Source organism: Aptenodytes patagonicus, chromosome Z, assembly GCF_965638725.1.
Source record: "Aptenodytes patagonicus chromosome Z, bAptPat1.pri.cur, whole genome shotgun sequence".
In the NCBI taxonomy this organism is placed as follows: Eukaryota; Metazoa; Chordata; class Aves; order Sphenisciformes; family Spheniscidae; genus Aptenodytes; species Aptenodytes patagonicus.
This window is the reverse complement of record NC_134982.1, coordinates 43,360,102-43,375,333: the sequence shown is the minus strand read 5'-3', so window position 1 is coordinate 43,375,333 and position 15,232 is coordinate 43,360,102. Positions and strand designations below refer to the sequence as shown.

The 15,232-nt window shown below is 37.7% G+C and overlaps 1 protein-coding gene across 2 annotated transcripts in view; it reads right to left on the bottom strand.

The window, feature by feature from the left end:
* Positions 1-15,232, bottom strand: part of CEP78 (centrosomal protein 78) — a 30,204-nt gene that overhangs the window by 1,205 nt on the left and 13,767 nt on the right. For both annotated transcript variants that reach the window (XM_076362871.1, XM_076362872.1), the window contains exons 9-15: positions 15,039-15,147; positions 13,261-13,396; positions 11,916-11,961; positions 10,577-10,720; positions 4,777-4,854; positions 2,829-2,995; positions 1,182-1,335 (exon numbers count right to left, since the gene is read on the bottom strand). In XM_076362871.1, the coding sequence (XP_076218986.1) occupies positions 1,182-1,335; positions 2,829-2,995; positions 4,777-4,854; positions 10,577-10,720; positions 11,916-11,961; positions 13,261-13,396; positions 15,039-15,147 (834 nt within the window). The remainder of the gene's footprint in view (positions 1-1,181; positions 1,336-2,828; positions 2,996-4,776; positions 4,855-10,576; positions 10,721-11,915; positions 11,962-13,260; positions 13,397-15,038; positions 15,148-15,232) is intronic.

Sequence of the window (15,232 nt, the reverse complement as noted above, 5' to 3'; positions counted from 1 at the left end):
TCTATCCCACAATACCTAACTGCTACAAGAATCCAAACTAACCAATACTAGGAGATAAGTATGAGAGTAGTGTAAGTGTTAGCTGAAGCTTTTTGTAATCATCCTTTGCCATGTATACTTAAAAAACACTTTAAGCTCAGGCTTCTAAATGTAGATGAATTAGAAAAACAATGATTCAAACAAACTGCATTAACAAGTTAATGTCACAGTGCAGAAGAGTCCATCAGCTGAAAACACTGTGGCAAGCCAAACTATAACAAATGTCAAAGAACCTATAATGGGAATTACTCTATTACTCCGAATAATTTTAGCAGATTCAGACTGCAAAACTGGAAATCACTTTGCACACCATTAAAAAAACCCAACACTTTTTACTATCATGTTTTAGAAGCTCATGGTGTTCTTGAGCAATTTGGAACACTTAATAGGGAAGACATTGGGTGTAAGAAACATATTGGAATGCAGAATGAGTCTTAGCATGACAGTTTTATCCAACTTGGACAAGGTTGTAGGCTGCCAGTATCTTAATTTTTAATTGCCTTAAAAACTTAAGCCTGGTCTTTTTCTTTTTTTTTTTTTTGAGGGAACTTTAGTACCTCCCTTGAATAATCCAGAAGGTTTTCTATTTATTGACTTCAGACTAGAAACTAAAACCTTATGTTGTTAATATTGCAGCTTTATAGTTGCCTGAAATTCATGGCATGGCCCACACAGAAATCTAACAGGACAGGACACATACACTGCAATAACTTAAGAAAATTCCTGCTTTTCAATAGGCATATTGTACTACCCTCTATTACCAGGCTAAGTTTTTTAAAACCACTATACATCATTATTAAATGTTTCTAAAAAAACGTAGTTATGGTATTTTCCATTTTTAATGGATGCATACCACTATTGGAACTTCGTATTTCAGAATAAGAAACAACATAATTACCACCAGCACTTTCTTTAGAACATTACAAAATACCATGGTTTCTGTTCCAAATGGTAATCACTTAAAAAGCTTACATTAATCATTGAATTATTATAATCTGTATAAATACAGCTACAGCAAAAGATTGCAGTAACTTCATGGATCATTTGGTAATCATTACTTTCAGTCAGAGGGGGATAACAGCTGAAAAGTACATTAAATAGCGTCAAGTACATTGCCACTAGCATTCCCTCTATAGACTTACTTTGCTATTCTGGGTATGTTCTTGTCTTTCTTCTTCAAAAGACTTCTCCTTTAGTATGTTAGCAGGCTTACTGAGAGTAGAATTCATTTGTGGATGCCCCAAAAGACCAAAATCTGACTGGTCTATCCCAGCTAATACAGCAAGTTGTCCAAGTCTGTAAAATAAAGTTTAATAGAAAATGACATAAAAAGTTCTAAACATTCAAAACCAGAAGAAGAAACAGAATCTGTTTGAAGCTTTGAAGATAGTTTTTCCATTATTTTCTGAGAAGCCCAAAATAGCTTAATAAAGATGAAAACAAGTAGCTAAAGCTATTTTCCTATCTTTGCACAAATTAGCCTGCAGGTTCAAAACTGTCAGTGGTCACTCAGTGTTATGAGGCTAAGAATGAAGTTCTCCCAGTTAGCATTGATCCCAGAGCAGGATGCTGGCAAGCAGATTCCCTGTCAGGCAGAACAAAGATTAAAACTCTATCATTCAAGCAGAAGATTGGTACACATCTCCTGACCTAGCATAATCTCCAACAACCAAATCCAATTACATGCTTCACAAATACAGTCATGTTGTTTCACCTGCCAGCTTACAAGTTGGCCAAACCTACTACGTGGGTGTTTTAAGCCTCAATAAGAAGTGAGAAGTTGCAGCCATCAGTTGATAGCACAGCATTAAACAGAAGCTTATTGAGAAGATCAGTCTTTGTGTTTGGGATTCTGTAGCTTTCAGAGCAGCTCCCTATTATCACGAATAGATGTAGGACCCATCTGAAAAAAATATTTTTTTATGTAGTGAGAGAGCATTTTTTCCTTCCTCCGAAGTTTGAAATTCATTCTTAAAGTAATGGCAACTCTACCAATTGATTGGCGCAAAATTAGAACACAGCCTCAGGGTGAACTTTACATTAAGTTACATTATTGCAATTTGGAGGTGGATGGAAGCAGGAGGCAGGGAGGGCAAATAAAGTCTTCTGTGGTCTTCCCTGAATATGCAGAGTAGACTACAGTATATCTTCATATCATTCCTTCAATCTCCTGAACAAGATTGCCACGCCTGGCTACGTAAGCTTTACAAAACAGGTTTGAGGACTTAAGCTGAAATTCTTTGACAAATGGGAAGGATGAACCATCCTCTGAGAAACTGCAGGTACAGTGGTAGAGCCTTTAATCAATACTCCGTAAAATATTTCAAGTAATAATAAATAATCCAGAATTTAAGTACAGAGGCCAGATTCATCCAGCTAGATTTCTGTACTTCAATTAGTAAAAGGGGGCCCAAGGCAACAGGACACTTTCTGAAGCCAGTTCAACTGCATTTTGAGCCTTTCGTATTATGGGAATGCTAAGAGCCTCAGGTGATCCAATAAAGACTTGGAAATACGCTTTGATAGAAGCTTTCTTCTCTTTTGGAATGGGCTTCTTGGGAGCCTTTCCCAAGGACAGAGACATGAATTCAGCTGGACAGTGCTTGGATCACGTTTTTCCCCACTGAGAAAAGACTAAACAGTAGGTACCTACAGTTATTTCTTCCTTTGCTCTTTGTGAGTACAGTCCTAGAGATCTGGGGGGAAGAGGCAGCATAATTCATTGGGAGGATAATTTTGGAAAGAGATCTCAGCAGAAACAGTATGACTTAAGTAAAGTGACAACCTACCCAGCATCTTTAAGGAGGTCTAAAAAAGCATGAAACTTTTGGAAAGAGTTCTCAATGCTGCCTAGAACACCTTCATCATCCAAAATCATGTTGGTTACTGACTGTGCATGAAGAACCTCAGATAGGGAGATATTTAGATTCCTTAATCTTGCATTTTCAGTTTCCAGCTATGGGGGGAAAAAAAAAAAAGTAAAGTATTTTCTATCATTGTCAGTTAAAAAAAAAAAAGAAAACCAAAAAACCCAACCCCACTTTTGCAAGCCTATAGAGTAGTATCACAAAGAGAAATACCCAAAGTAAGTGACATAACTGATATAGAGCTGCCTGTACCAGAAATATTCAGGGCACTGCTACACTGAGCTCTGTGCAGGTTTGTTTATCCACAGCTGCAATTCTATGCTACCATAGTGAAATTGCTGCAGGCACACAAAAGTGCTGGCTCAGCACTGTCTTCAGTATGCATAGAATGTTGCAGAGCAAGTGCAAGCAAAAAAATTAGCTTTCATATCATGTTATTTTGCATGTATTACATGACACATTAACACCAAATAATTTATTTTATTAATAAAAACCTTAATGAAGGCCAATGCTCTCCTTACATTCACCCCTCTGTATCAGAGGGAATGCATACTACTGTATCTCTCCCCTGCACTGTGCATCCCAAAATTGGAAGTTTAAGATGATCCCATTTCTCTTCACATTGAACATTAATCAAATCAATGACAAACTGAAAGTTGAATGATAACTGTAGGATATACAAGGTTTTGTGTTTGAGGGAAACATTAACTCAGATACTGATTTAAGATTACAGCTATGCAATCACTGCTACCTCAGGCTTTCCTTCTTTCATCTTTTATGAGAGAAGGACAAAAAATTATAGATCTGTGTAGTGCACTGTAGCTGTTAAACTAGCATCAAAATGAACAATTTTAGAGATTACTGCTACTTAGTTTATCCTCCTGAGACAAGGTGCTAGGTCCAAGCAGTCTAGCATGACAGAGAAAGATTTGTTGCAGTAGGTATTCAGCCTACAAAGCATTTAAGAATTCAAACAACAGATATCCAGCAGAGCCTACTGGTGCACTTCACATTACAGGAGGATGGGAATGGCCACACCAGAAGACTACAATGAACCTTGTAGAGTGCAGAGTCCTTTGTGGATATCTGCCCCCTGTGCTGTGGGGTGCCACTTCTTGCTCCAAGTTCCAAAGGGTACCACCACTTTCATTCTACTCCAGATCACATCTAGAACCAAATCCATTCGTTTACACTATCTTGCACTCAACTCTATTACAAGAAATTCTGGTTATTGATGCAAAAGGATCTTTTTAGGTCAGCAACAATGGACGGAGGGGAAATAGACCTCACAATTTAACTGCGACAAGTTGTTAGTTCGGTTCTGTCATAATGCGAAACTGCACTTTCGCAACAAGTGATGGCTATGGCCGACATGCTATGCAGAAAACCATCTGACATTTTTATTGCCTGCAGAAACAAAACTTAAAAATCAAAGGGACAGAATAAGCCAAATTAAGTAACATTTGCAACAAATAGCTTTTCAGCGCAAGTCATGGTAAAGAAGGTGGGAGACCTCAAAGAACTATCCATCTGCTGCAAACTGCAAACAGATTTAATCACTTCCTCGAGAAAAACAAACATCAGGATGCCCCAGATCATAAGTAATACACCAAATGAATGAAACACATTGAAAGAGTAGCTTGACCTGGAGTTCAAGGCTCTGGAATAGGATCAGGAGAACAAACACACATTACTAAACGCAGATTTCATCATTGCCCTTAGGCTAGTAAATGATCCATGTGACTTTGAACTGAAACTCTGGAAGCTACCAGATTAGAGGTCATTGATAATTACTCCTAATTAAGCAAGTGGATAGTTTGATTGGTGCTTCCTTTAAAAGTAAAGATGATTAACAGTTAAGTATCATTACCTCCGTTATCCGTTCCTCAGCCTTTACTCTGGCTCTTTGTTCTTCCTTTAATTTTTCCATGCATTCTTCCAGCTCCAACTATCATAACACAGATAAACTATCATGAAATCTATCTCAAAATGTCAGCTCAACATGCAGTATTATACAAAAACTCAACATGTCCAATTAACAACTAGCACATGGCATTCCAAGCAATAGCATATGTTCTACAAAAATACATGACAAAGGTCTACCAGTACATAACTCTAGGATGCAAAAAATTAACACAGGAAAATGAAGTAAGTGTGATTCACTTAACAGATTTGCAATATAGCAATAGATAACATGAGATTATAGCACAAGTCTCTTGGGCCTATGACATTACCATCAGGAGCGTATGTTCTTCTCTATTTCCTCTTCTTCTCCTTCACCTTTTCAAACCTAATTTTTAACTAAATACATCTACCTCATCAAAAGCTCAAATTGGGCTCTAAAAAAAATCCTTAGTAGCCGTATCTAGATTTTCAGAATATATTCTTCATCCAGGCTTTTATTCCTTATTACAGCAGTAGGAATACAAAATTCTGAACTGTAAGAACTGTACTCCTTCCAATTGGTTTCACTTAGTTCTTCAGCAGAAAAAGTCTTTCACAATCCCAAGCTGTTGGAGTGAGTTAAGAAGCTTAGTGTTGAATTAAGAACAACAAAAACAAGCCCAAACATCTGACAAATACATTCTAGTCTTATTCATGAGATGCCTACACTTCTATTTTAACTTTTAGTCCTAAGTAGTCAATCTCTCAGTTTCAGTGAACAGTAGTCAGGATTTGATAAGCAATCACCATGTTTTCTCGTATCATAGCAGAGCATTACCATCTTTAATTACAGCATCTGAAGTGGAAGAACAAACAGGAATTTTTGTTCTTGCATGCCTTAACACAGTCTTCTGCTTCCAAAGGTGAAAACTGCTAAAATTATCAAGCTGCTCTGTTTTTCAGAGGGTAGCCTATATGAATTAACAGTATACAAAGCTTCTTCATGTACCATAGGACGCTGCTTTTTGTACACACCCTATCAATCAGTTCTACAGAGAAGCAAAGATCCAAATAGTACTGAAATCCTTTGTTTACTATCAAAAGCTTATTCAAGAGCATACTATTGTACTTCATACAAGCAATCAACTGAGAAGACTGGTGTGCAACAGAATGCATAGTAAAAATATCCTTCTGCAAATGCAAAGAGGTCCTCACAGGTCTTGTAGGATGCGAGGGACTTTTGCATCTGATTCAAAGATGCAGGTTCTAAAATATTCTAGATATAGCACTCCCAGTGACAACCACTCAGAGTGAAGATTATAGGTCTGTCACTACCGTCCAGTGAAGCCCACACCTAAGATTCCTAGACTAGCATCAACCAAGCTAACCCTGGAACTAGAAAGCTAGTCACATCTTTATCATCTGAACACACGAGGAAGACTCTCAGTCTGTGAAAACCACATTTCAAAGACAGTATTTTGGGAAGATATTCAACAGTATCTAACTGCCATGATGTAACAAAATCACCTCCAGGCATGGACAAATACCACAATCGTCCTGCAATCTACCTCAGAATGTGTGGAAATAATAGGAGCTAGAAATCCTTTTATAGATACAGAAGCACAGCACAGAAAGTAGCAACATTAACGTTCTACAGTCACAACTTGACATGTAAGCTGGAATCCTGTAACCTAGCTTTGAAGATCAGTCACAGGTACCACAGACTTGAAGAATTCTTACAGTTCCATTTATAGGGTGCACGCACGTATGTATATATGTATCTTAAAGTGTCTAGGGTGTAGGGGTTTTTGGCAAGCAACTGTACTTTAGAAACCTTAGTTCTATAGTATTTTTGTAATTGTTGAAAATCTGTCCACATTTGTTGTGGACAAATTTTCAACAAATCTAAAGGTGATAGCAGTGACCTTTTTCTTCAATTTGCTGGTTTGTATTATTGCTGGTTTGTATTATCAAAAGGCAAAGGCTTAGAAAACAGTTAAATTATCAAGATTTTTTAAACTGAAATTTGGAGGTTTTGTAGTTTTGTTTAAACTTTATTTATCACACTGTAGATGTACACAATATTTGATGGTTAAGGGCTGACTTCACAAAAAGATTGACAAACACTGCAGCTACATCTCCTCATAAGCAGTATCAGAAGCCTACATTTAAAAGAATATGCCTTGCACCTGTGCAAACATATTTGTCACCATTAAATTACAAGTATATGTAAGCTTTAGTCTTTGATTGCTTTTGAGAAATTCACTAGCTTACACAATCCTCTAGTCTTTGTGCAGAAAAAATTTATTAAAATACATCAGAGAGCTAAATGTACATCCAAGCTACAAGACTCACCCTTCTAGTAGTGTAGTCCAGAAAGATAGCACTGACAGCCTTTAAGATGAAGTTGAACAACAAAATCTGTTGCCCTCAGAATTACTGTATGCAATATGACTACTCAACACTAGACAGAGGTATAAAACTGAAGTTTAAAAATTAAAAATATAAAAAAACTTTAATAACTAATTAGACATGGTTTTCTACTTTATTACATTGTTGTCCTTGTTTTCAAAAAAGAGTTATAGTACAATCTCTACTTCTACGTAATTCACATAGTATTAACGTGTAGAAAGAGCTACCCTGCTAACTATATTAAGGGTGAAGTTCAGCATTTATATCCTTAGTTAAAATGTCAAAATCCAGGAGTTTCCTCAACTACATTCTTCATCAGAGGCAATTCTGACATTTCAAATTCCCTCTAGTGGAAGGAAAGAGTATTTATAAGTTCTTATCTTTCATTTAAGCAGAAATTAAGCTTTTTGTTAGCCAAGGGATTTTTTTTAAAAATGAAAATACAACTAATATTGTTTCACTAAGCAGTACGCTTAAAGCCCCTTTTTGAGCAGAAGGATGCAGGGAAGTTCTCAAGGACTTGTATACTAAAGTGAAAGTCTGGTCATTTAGTCACATCAAGGGATGTTTGAAGAGCTTTTTCGGCACAGTGGCAGATTAAGCAGCTCCCAACTCTTACTGTTTATTCCCATTCTGCAATCCCATCATCGTTCTAGCACAGTTGGTTGTCCCACTTTACTGAAGGGCTGTGCCAAGGCCTGCTACAGCCAAATACACTGGATTACTTTTTCACTAGATCAGTTCCTCAAGTCAGCTCCCCACCCAAGCAGCTCTGTAGTAGGCCATAGACTTCTGCCATTTACTCTGCTCCAGTTCTGGAATGCACCCAATCACATAAGCCAATGTGAGTCATTAAGAAGGCTGAAAACTAACCTGGAAAAATATCACAGAATCACAGAATAGCTGAGGTTGGAAGGGACCTCTGGAGGTCATCTGGTCCAACCCCCTGCTCAAGCAGGGCCACCTACAACAAGCTGCCCAGGACCGTGTCTAGATGGTTTTTTAATATCTCTGAGGAGGGAGACTCCAACTCTCTCAGCCTTTCCTCAAAGGAGAGATGCCCCAGTCCCTTAACCATCCTTGTGGCTCTTCGTTGGACTCTGTCCAGTATGTCCATGTCTCTCTTGTACTGAGGAGCCCAGAACTGGACACGGTACTCCAGGTGTGGCCTCACCAGCGCTGAATACAAGGGAAGGATCACCTCCCTCCACCTGCTGGTAACATTACTCCTAATGTCGTCCAGGATGCCATTCACCTTCTTTGCTGCAAGGGCTTGTGTTCAACTTGGTGTCCACCATGACCCCCAGGGCCTTTTCTGAAATGCTGCTTTCCAGATGGTCTGCCCTCAGCATATATTGGTGCATGGGGCTGTTCTTCCCCAGGTACAGGACTTTGCATTTCTCCTTGTTGAACTACCTGAGTTTTCTTCAAATCAGCAAGTTGAATCAACTTGCCTTATGATCAGATAAACATGAAAAAAGACACAAGAGAGAAAAAGACTGAAGCAAGAAATGGAAAAGAAAATGGAAAAATGAAATGGAAAAATGAAATGAAAAATGAAATGAAAAAAAAGAAATGGAAAAATGAAAGGGAGGGAGGGGAAATAGACCTCACAATTCAATGGTGACAAGTTGTTAGTTCAGTTCTGCCATAATGTGAAACTGTGCTTTGCATCAACATAACAAACAGGATGGGTGAGGCACAGAAACTGTTTGAGACTGCTTAAACAGTGCTGTCGGATATGCATGCAACCATGGCCTAAAAAAGTATTTCGGTTTTCAAATTCAGAAAATCAGAAAAATCTGGACCCTACATGCACAGGAAATTTAGAACCTATTTTGGAGTAGATTCCTAAAATTTGTAGTTTTACCTCCCAGGAAGCTCAAATTACTCACAAATTATCCCTTCCTTACAGTTGTTCTATACATAATGCTACAGGTAACACTGACAAGGTAGGTCGGTATGACAACCCTTCCCCAAAGCACAAAACACTGTCTGCCTCTGCAGTGTGTCCTTAAAGTAATATTCCTCCCTCTCTAATACCAAGAATATATACATCAAGTGCTTCCTGAAAGCACCGTACTTGCTGCATAGAAGTTTTTGGTGCAATATGCATGTGACATGGAATTCCATGATCCCAGACTCAATGCTCTTGGTAAGAGTGTTGAAGCCACTGCACAGCACAACGTCAACATACTGCACACAAACGGTAATATGAAGTCACCTACAATGAAGAAAGCTGCTATACAACTTTAAGTCCCAGCAACATGTGAAAACCTTGAAAATCTTCCTGAACAAAAGTTCTAGAGAGAAAAAGGGTAAGCCTAAAGAAAAAGTATGCATCGGCTGAAAAAAAGGCAGGTAGTTAGTTATGCAGTATTTGTACAGTCCTTTTGCCTTCCACAGTAACTCTAAGCCACCCTAACTCTCCCAGTACGTATAGATCTGCAACAAGTTAAGTTTCAACTTCATTTCGCTTACATAAACACAGCTATATGGTCTTAATATTTATACATATGAACAGTTCATTCACCCAGTGTGGTGCTTTATGACAACCACCAACAAAACCAGACTGACTATAGGTCTTATTTTTAGCAGTATTCTTTTGGAGGCAGAGCAGATTCCCCAAACAAAATTCAAATCCTAACACTTCAGAAACAACCCAGTTATTCTGCATGAGGGTGTTTAACACTTTAAAATAGTGTTAGATTACCTCAGCAGCACTACTAAGCCACTGAAACACACCCTTTGTTCTCCCTTCCTTTTATAAGAACATTTCTTGTCAACACATTTACAGCAATAGTCAGTCTTGCTACTGCTAGTTTTTTAGAACTATCAAAGAAGTAGAGGGAATAATAAAAGGCAAATGAAAAAAGTTTGTTACCAAGCTTAACTATAAAATGGAGCTTTAACACACTTTCAGTTTTTTTTTTTAATTATGTTTACACAACAATCATTAAAATATTTTAGCTCTTAGAAATAACATTAAATTACATCTATAAAGGAAATACTACAGGCAGTAACACTGATCAAAAGATTTGTGAACCATGATTCAAGACTGGAACACAGAAATTACGCATATTGCAGCTGTGTGTATGAAGTGAATTTCTTCCTTATTATGGCCCTGATTTGACAATATGCTTATGGCATACACATCTTCATTAGAACTATTCAGAGACTGGAAATCCAGGGAATATTTGACACACATCTTTTGAAACGGAAGCCTGTGTGACACAATGCAGGATAATTAAAAGTTATTCAGAAGTCCTGCTCCATGACTGCTTATTAGCTTAAGCATAATTTTCTGAATAAAACATGATTTAATTGATATAATTTGCCTTTGCGGAGTTCAAGGCACAGAACATGCTTCTTACCTGTAATTGTTGATACTTTGTTACGTTACTCTTCTCTAATGATTTTGCCAAATCAGGATGATGGATAACATCATCTAAATCTTCTGTCTCTTCAGTTTCAGATGTAGAAGCGCTTTCTACTGTCACTTTCACAGGAATACCTGTCTAATTACATCAGAAAAGAAAAACACACCCACTCACAGCATTACATTGTGCAATAAAATTAAATAGTACCAAAAGCTTAATTCAAACGCAATCCTTCTCAGAGTCCCTTACAATGCATATACATTGTCCAGCTATGCAATTTTGAAATAAATTTGCATAAAACATTATTAAAAAAAAAAAATCATATGTGTGCATTTATTGGGTGTATGTGGCAAGGATTTAGTAGCAGCAGGGCCTGTGGGGTGGCCCCTGTGAGGAGAGGCCGGGGCTGCCCTGTGCCAGACACAGCTGGGTCCAAACAGCTCCAACCGACCCACCGCAGGGCACAGCTGAGCCCCTCAGCCGAGATGGCAGCGCCTCAGGGAAAGCCTATTTAGGAAAGGGTAAAAAATGCCAGACAGGCAGAAGAGGAGGGAACAAAAAGAATGATAAAGACCAGAGGGAACACCAGGCTCAGAGGAGGAGGAGGTGCTCCATGGTGGAGCTGATACCCACACTCTAGCCCAGGGAAGACCCCATGCCAGAGCAGAGGGACGGGCTGAAGTAGCTGTGGCCCATGGACAGCCTGTGCCAGAGCAGGTTTTCCCGAAGGACTGCAGCCCATGGGAAGCCTACACCAGAGCAGGGGATAAGTGTGCTGGCTTCAGCAACCATCAGACCCTTTTGTGAGCCAGTTTAATTCATTAGTACACACTAACACACTTCTCCAGCTTTTCTCTGGTGGGTGGGGCCGGGGGGGCCATGACCAAGGAGATGAGAAGGAGAAGGAAGAAAGAGGGGATTTTTTTTCCCCACTGGTATGTTTACTACAGCAATTCACAGATGGGTTCAAACACAAGTATGTAGTCCGAAAGCAAAAGGATGAAAGAGAGGAAGGGGGGAGCAGAACCTTTCAGAGAAAAATGCTGTTAATTCTCCTTATTGCCTCTGGAGGGATTGTGCCCATACTCAAACCCAGCTTGCTCATAAGGCTAAGAAACAAAAAGGTAGTGATACAGACATGGGAATAAACGAAGTATTAAAGAAGTTTCAACCAAATGCTGACATAAACTATTATTTTGCACTTCCATGAGAGAGAAACTTTAAAAGTATGTTCCAGTCGTAACTTTTAGACAGTAAGATTCTGTTGAGAACACTTTCATCTTTTTTCAAGCATTCATCTACTAAAGAAACCATCATATGAGAGAGAGAGTACCTGAATCTTCACTGGTAATTCTTCAGTACTATCCACTGTCCCCCCTCTAAAGTTAGAAAAAAAAAACACTTTTGAGAAAAGTAAGTTTATAGTGTCACCATTGCTACTTCCATTTCCAAACACAGGACTCTAGGACAGGTGAAGCAGTAAGAGTAAAGACAGCATCAGACACTGCACTGTATCCCTTTAACACTCATTACATCCTCATTTTATTTTGTTAGTACTCCTACTTAATCATGAATTAGAGCAACATTACTGGATACTAATGTTAATATCTTCAATAGGCATCTTGCTGAGTTAATTATTATGAACTAAAGTTAACAGGAGAACTTGATGTTCAGCATTTTGAAAAACAAATTTAATAAAAATAGTTATGATAGAGCATTAAGTAATTTTTTGTTTAAATACTTATATAGCCTCCATTTTGAGACGCCAAGGTCTAGGGAATACATTAAAAAGAACAAAACAAAAACTGTTTCAAAAGAAGCACAGAATCATAGAATACTTTGGGTTGGAAGGGACCTCTAAAGGTCATCTAGTCCAACCCCCCCCGCCCTGGGCAGGGACATCTTCAACTAGATCAGGTTGCTCAGAGCCCTGTCCAACCTGACCTGGAATGTTTCCAGGAATGGGGCATCCACCACCTCTCTGGGCAACCTCTTCCAGTGTTTCACCACCCTCAGCGTAAAAAATTTCTTCCTCATATCTAGTCTAAATCTACCCCCCTTTAGTTTAAAGCCATTCCCCCTTGTCCTGTCGAAAAAGGCCCTGCTAAAAAGTTTGCCACCATCTTTTTTATGAGCCCCCTTTAAGTACTGATAGAAGCATGATAATAATAATATGGTTTCCATGTTTTTCTTTTTTTAGATTAGATTTTACTTCACAGGTCTTAGATGATCACAATAATTATGTTGGCATTGGGGAGATAAGAGCAGAAAGACGAGGTGGAAAAAATACCTAGGCACCTTGAACTGGATGCCAAATCAACTATAGTACAAGCTTAGAAAACTGAATTGCATCTTCAGCTGTGGACAGATCTGATAAATCATTAGTAGCAAGAGAACAAACAAGCAAGGTGGGTTTGGTTGTGAGGGGGTTTTTTTGCTACACCTGGATATTCCTATGACCATCAAATTATATCTTTTTGTGTATTTTAAAAACTTTCTGGAATAGAATTTATGTAACATCCCCAAAATTTATATAAACAGAAAAAGTTATGGATGCAATATGAAATTCTGTGCGTAACTTTCAAATATGTATTCTAAAAAACTTACACTGCTCTCTACTACATTTATCATACAGGTTTTATGCTTTAATATTTTCCCTTGTACTATGAAAACCTCACCTGCATCTCTTTGCACGTTCTGCAGTCCGCCAAGGAAGAAAGCCTTTTGTGCCCGGTGGTAGTGGTTTTGGTGAGTAACTATCTTTCACAGACATATTTTTTTTTCCAGGACTTACAGACTTTTTAGACGTTAATCCTGTATTGAACAGCAAGAATAGGAGAAAAGATAATTCATTATACCTAGTTATTTACATATAAATTCACAGCTTACAGTTCATAAGTAAAATCTCCTATGTAATAAAAGGGACTGTAGGAAATCTACCTTTCAGTCTAATTTTGCTAAAGTGTTCAAAAACTTTTGTTTTGCTTCTCAAAAAGAGGGGTCATCAGCTTATCTGCTTGCAATTATAAGCTGGTATACTTAACTATTATGTTAGGTTGATCTAAGTAAGACACACTGCTATTCAAAAAAGGAAGCAAAGTTTCCTTTGGTAGCTAAAGAGGTTTATTCACATTACTAATTTCAGATACCTAACTGTTGTCTCAAGTGGGAGCTTAGACAATCCACACAGACAGTAAGGCTATCTGTGTGTTTCAAATTGCCCTCTAGTGGCTTTAGTGTGAAGAACGTTGGTTTTGTAACTGGCAAAATGCTTGAAGCTAAAGCTGGTACTCATGTTGATCGCTTCTACAGAACACCAGCAATACCTTCACTTAACAGGAATAATAATGAAAAGTCATGTTCACTAGTCCAGTCTTTTGTTGTTGTTAAATCATACACTATCACTCAAAGTAGATTCAGAATAAATACCTAGTGTGGATGATCACTCTACCCCAGGTTCTGTGTAAGTCAGAAACTAACAAGCCCAGAAAACTGTTCACCTCATATTCATACAGTTAAACTAGTGAGAACTCACGTTATTGTTTCTCTCAGGTCAAGAAAACAACTAATTTTGTAATGGTATAGAAATGTGTAACTGTGGTAATGGGATTCCAAATTTCAGTTCGTTCTCAACAAGTAAATAGGATAGAGTAGTTTTCACCTCCTGACTCCCTTCCTCTTTAAAAAACAAACAAACAAACAAACAAACAAAAAACCTAACAACCAAAAATCACAACTATATTTAAGTCAGGCATTGTCTTCTTCCATCACCCTGATCACCACAGTTTATTTGTACAAAGACTTCAATTTGATTTATGCTTACCTCTCTGCTTCCAGATAACTAGAGCAAAGATGAAAGACAGCCAAATGTATTACAGTGAAAATTTTAATAACTTATTGAAAAATATTTAGTGTATCGCAGATATCAGTACTTAATTATAAATACTCAAGATATACCTATGTTATTTTAAACATACTATTTATAACAGGTTTACATGAAGTTTAAAAAAAAAAATCTTAGACTATTTTGTACATCAGTAAAAATTACATGCTTGTTTGTTCTGACAGAGGACAGTCTGCTACAGAAAGGTACAACATCAGAGGAACTAGGCAACTTACTACCGCCAAGCTTCCTAGAAGTGAAAGCTTGTGGAGAGGATGCGCTGACAATAAATACATGCAATGCTTCCACATAATTAAGTCAGCATATCCTACCATTTTTCCAGCCACATATCTAGCAGCACTAAAAACAAGAGCAAGTTTCCTACAGAAACCACTGATGGTAGAAGACGCATTATTGAATTAAGAATAAATGGAATTTTTTTTGAAGACAAGTATTCTGCAAAACACTGACATTTAGACACATTATATATTTTATAATTAAAGCTATTGAACATTAAAAGTTTATTTTGTAGACAAAATTTACTATAGTCAGAGAAAATAAAGACAGTATTACCAATACGAATAGTAGCTTTTCCTTTTCGACCACTTCCTAGGACAATAGTTCTTTTCTTTGGTCTAGTTTTCAAAGCATCCTTAGAAGATGGAGACGACAGCCACTTATACTGCAAATTTTTTTTTAAGGAAAGACAACTTGTTTTAGTAGCTGATATTTAAAGAGGTGCTCATTTAAGATTAGAGGGGTTTTTG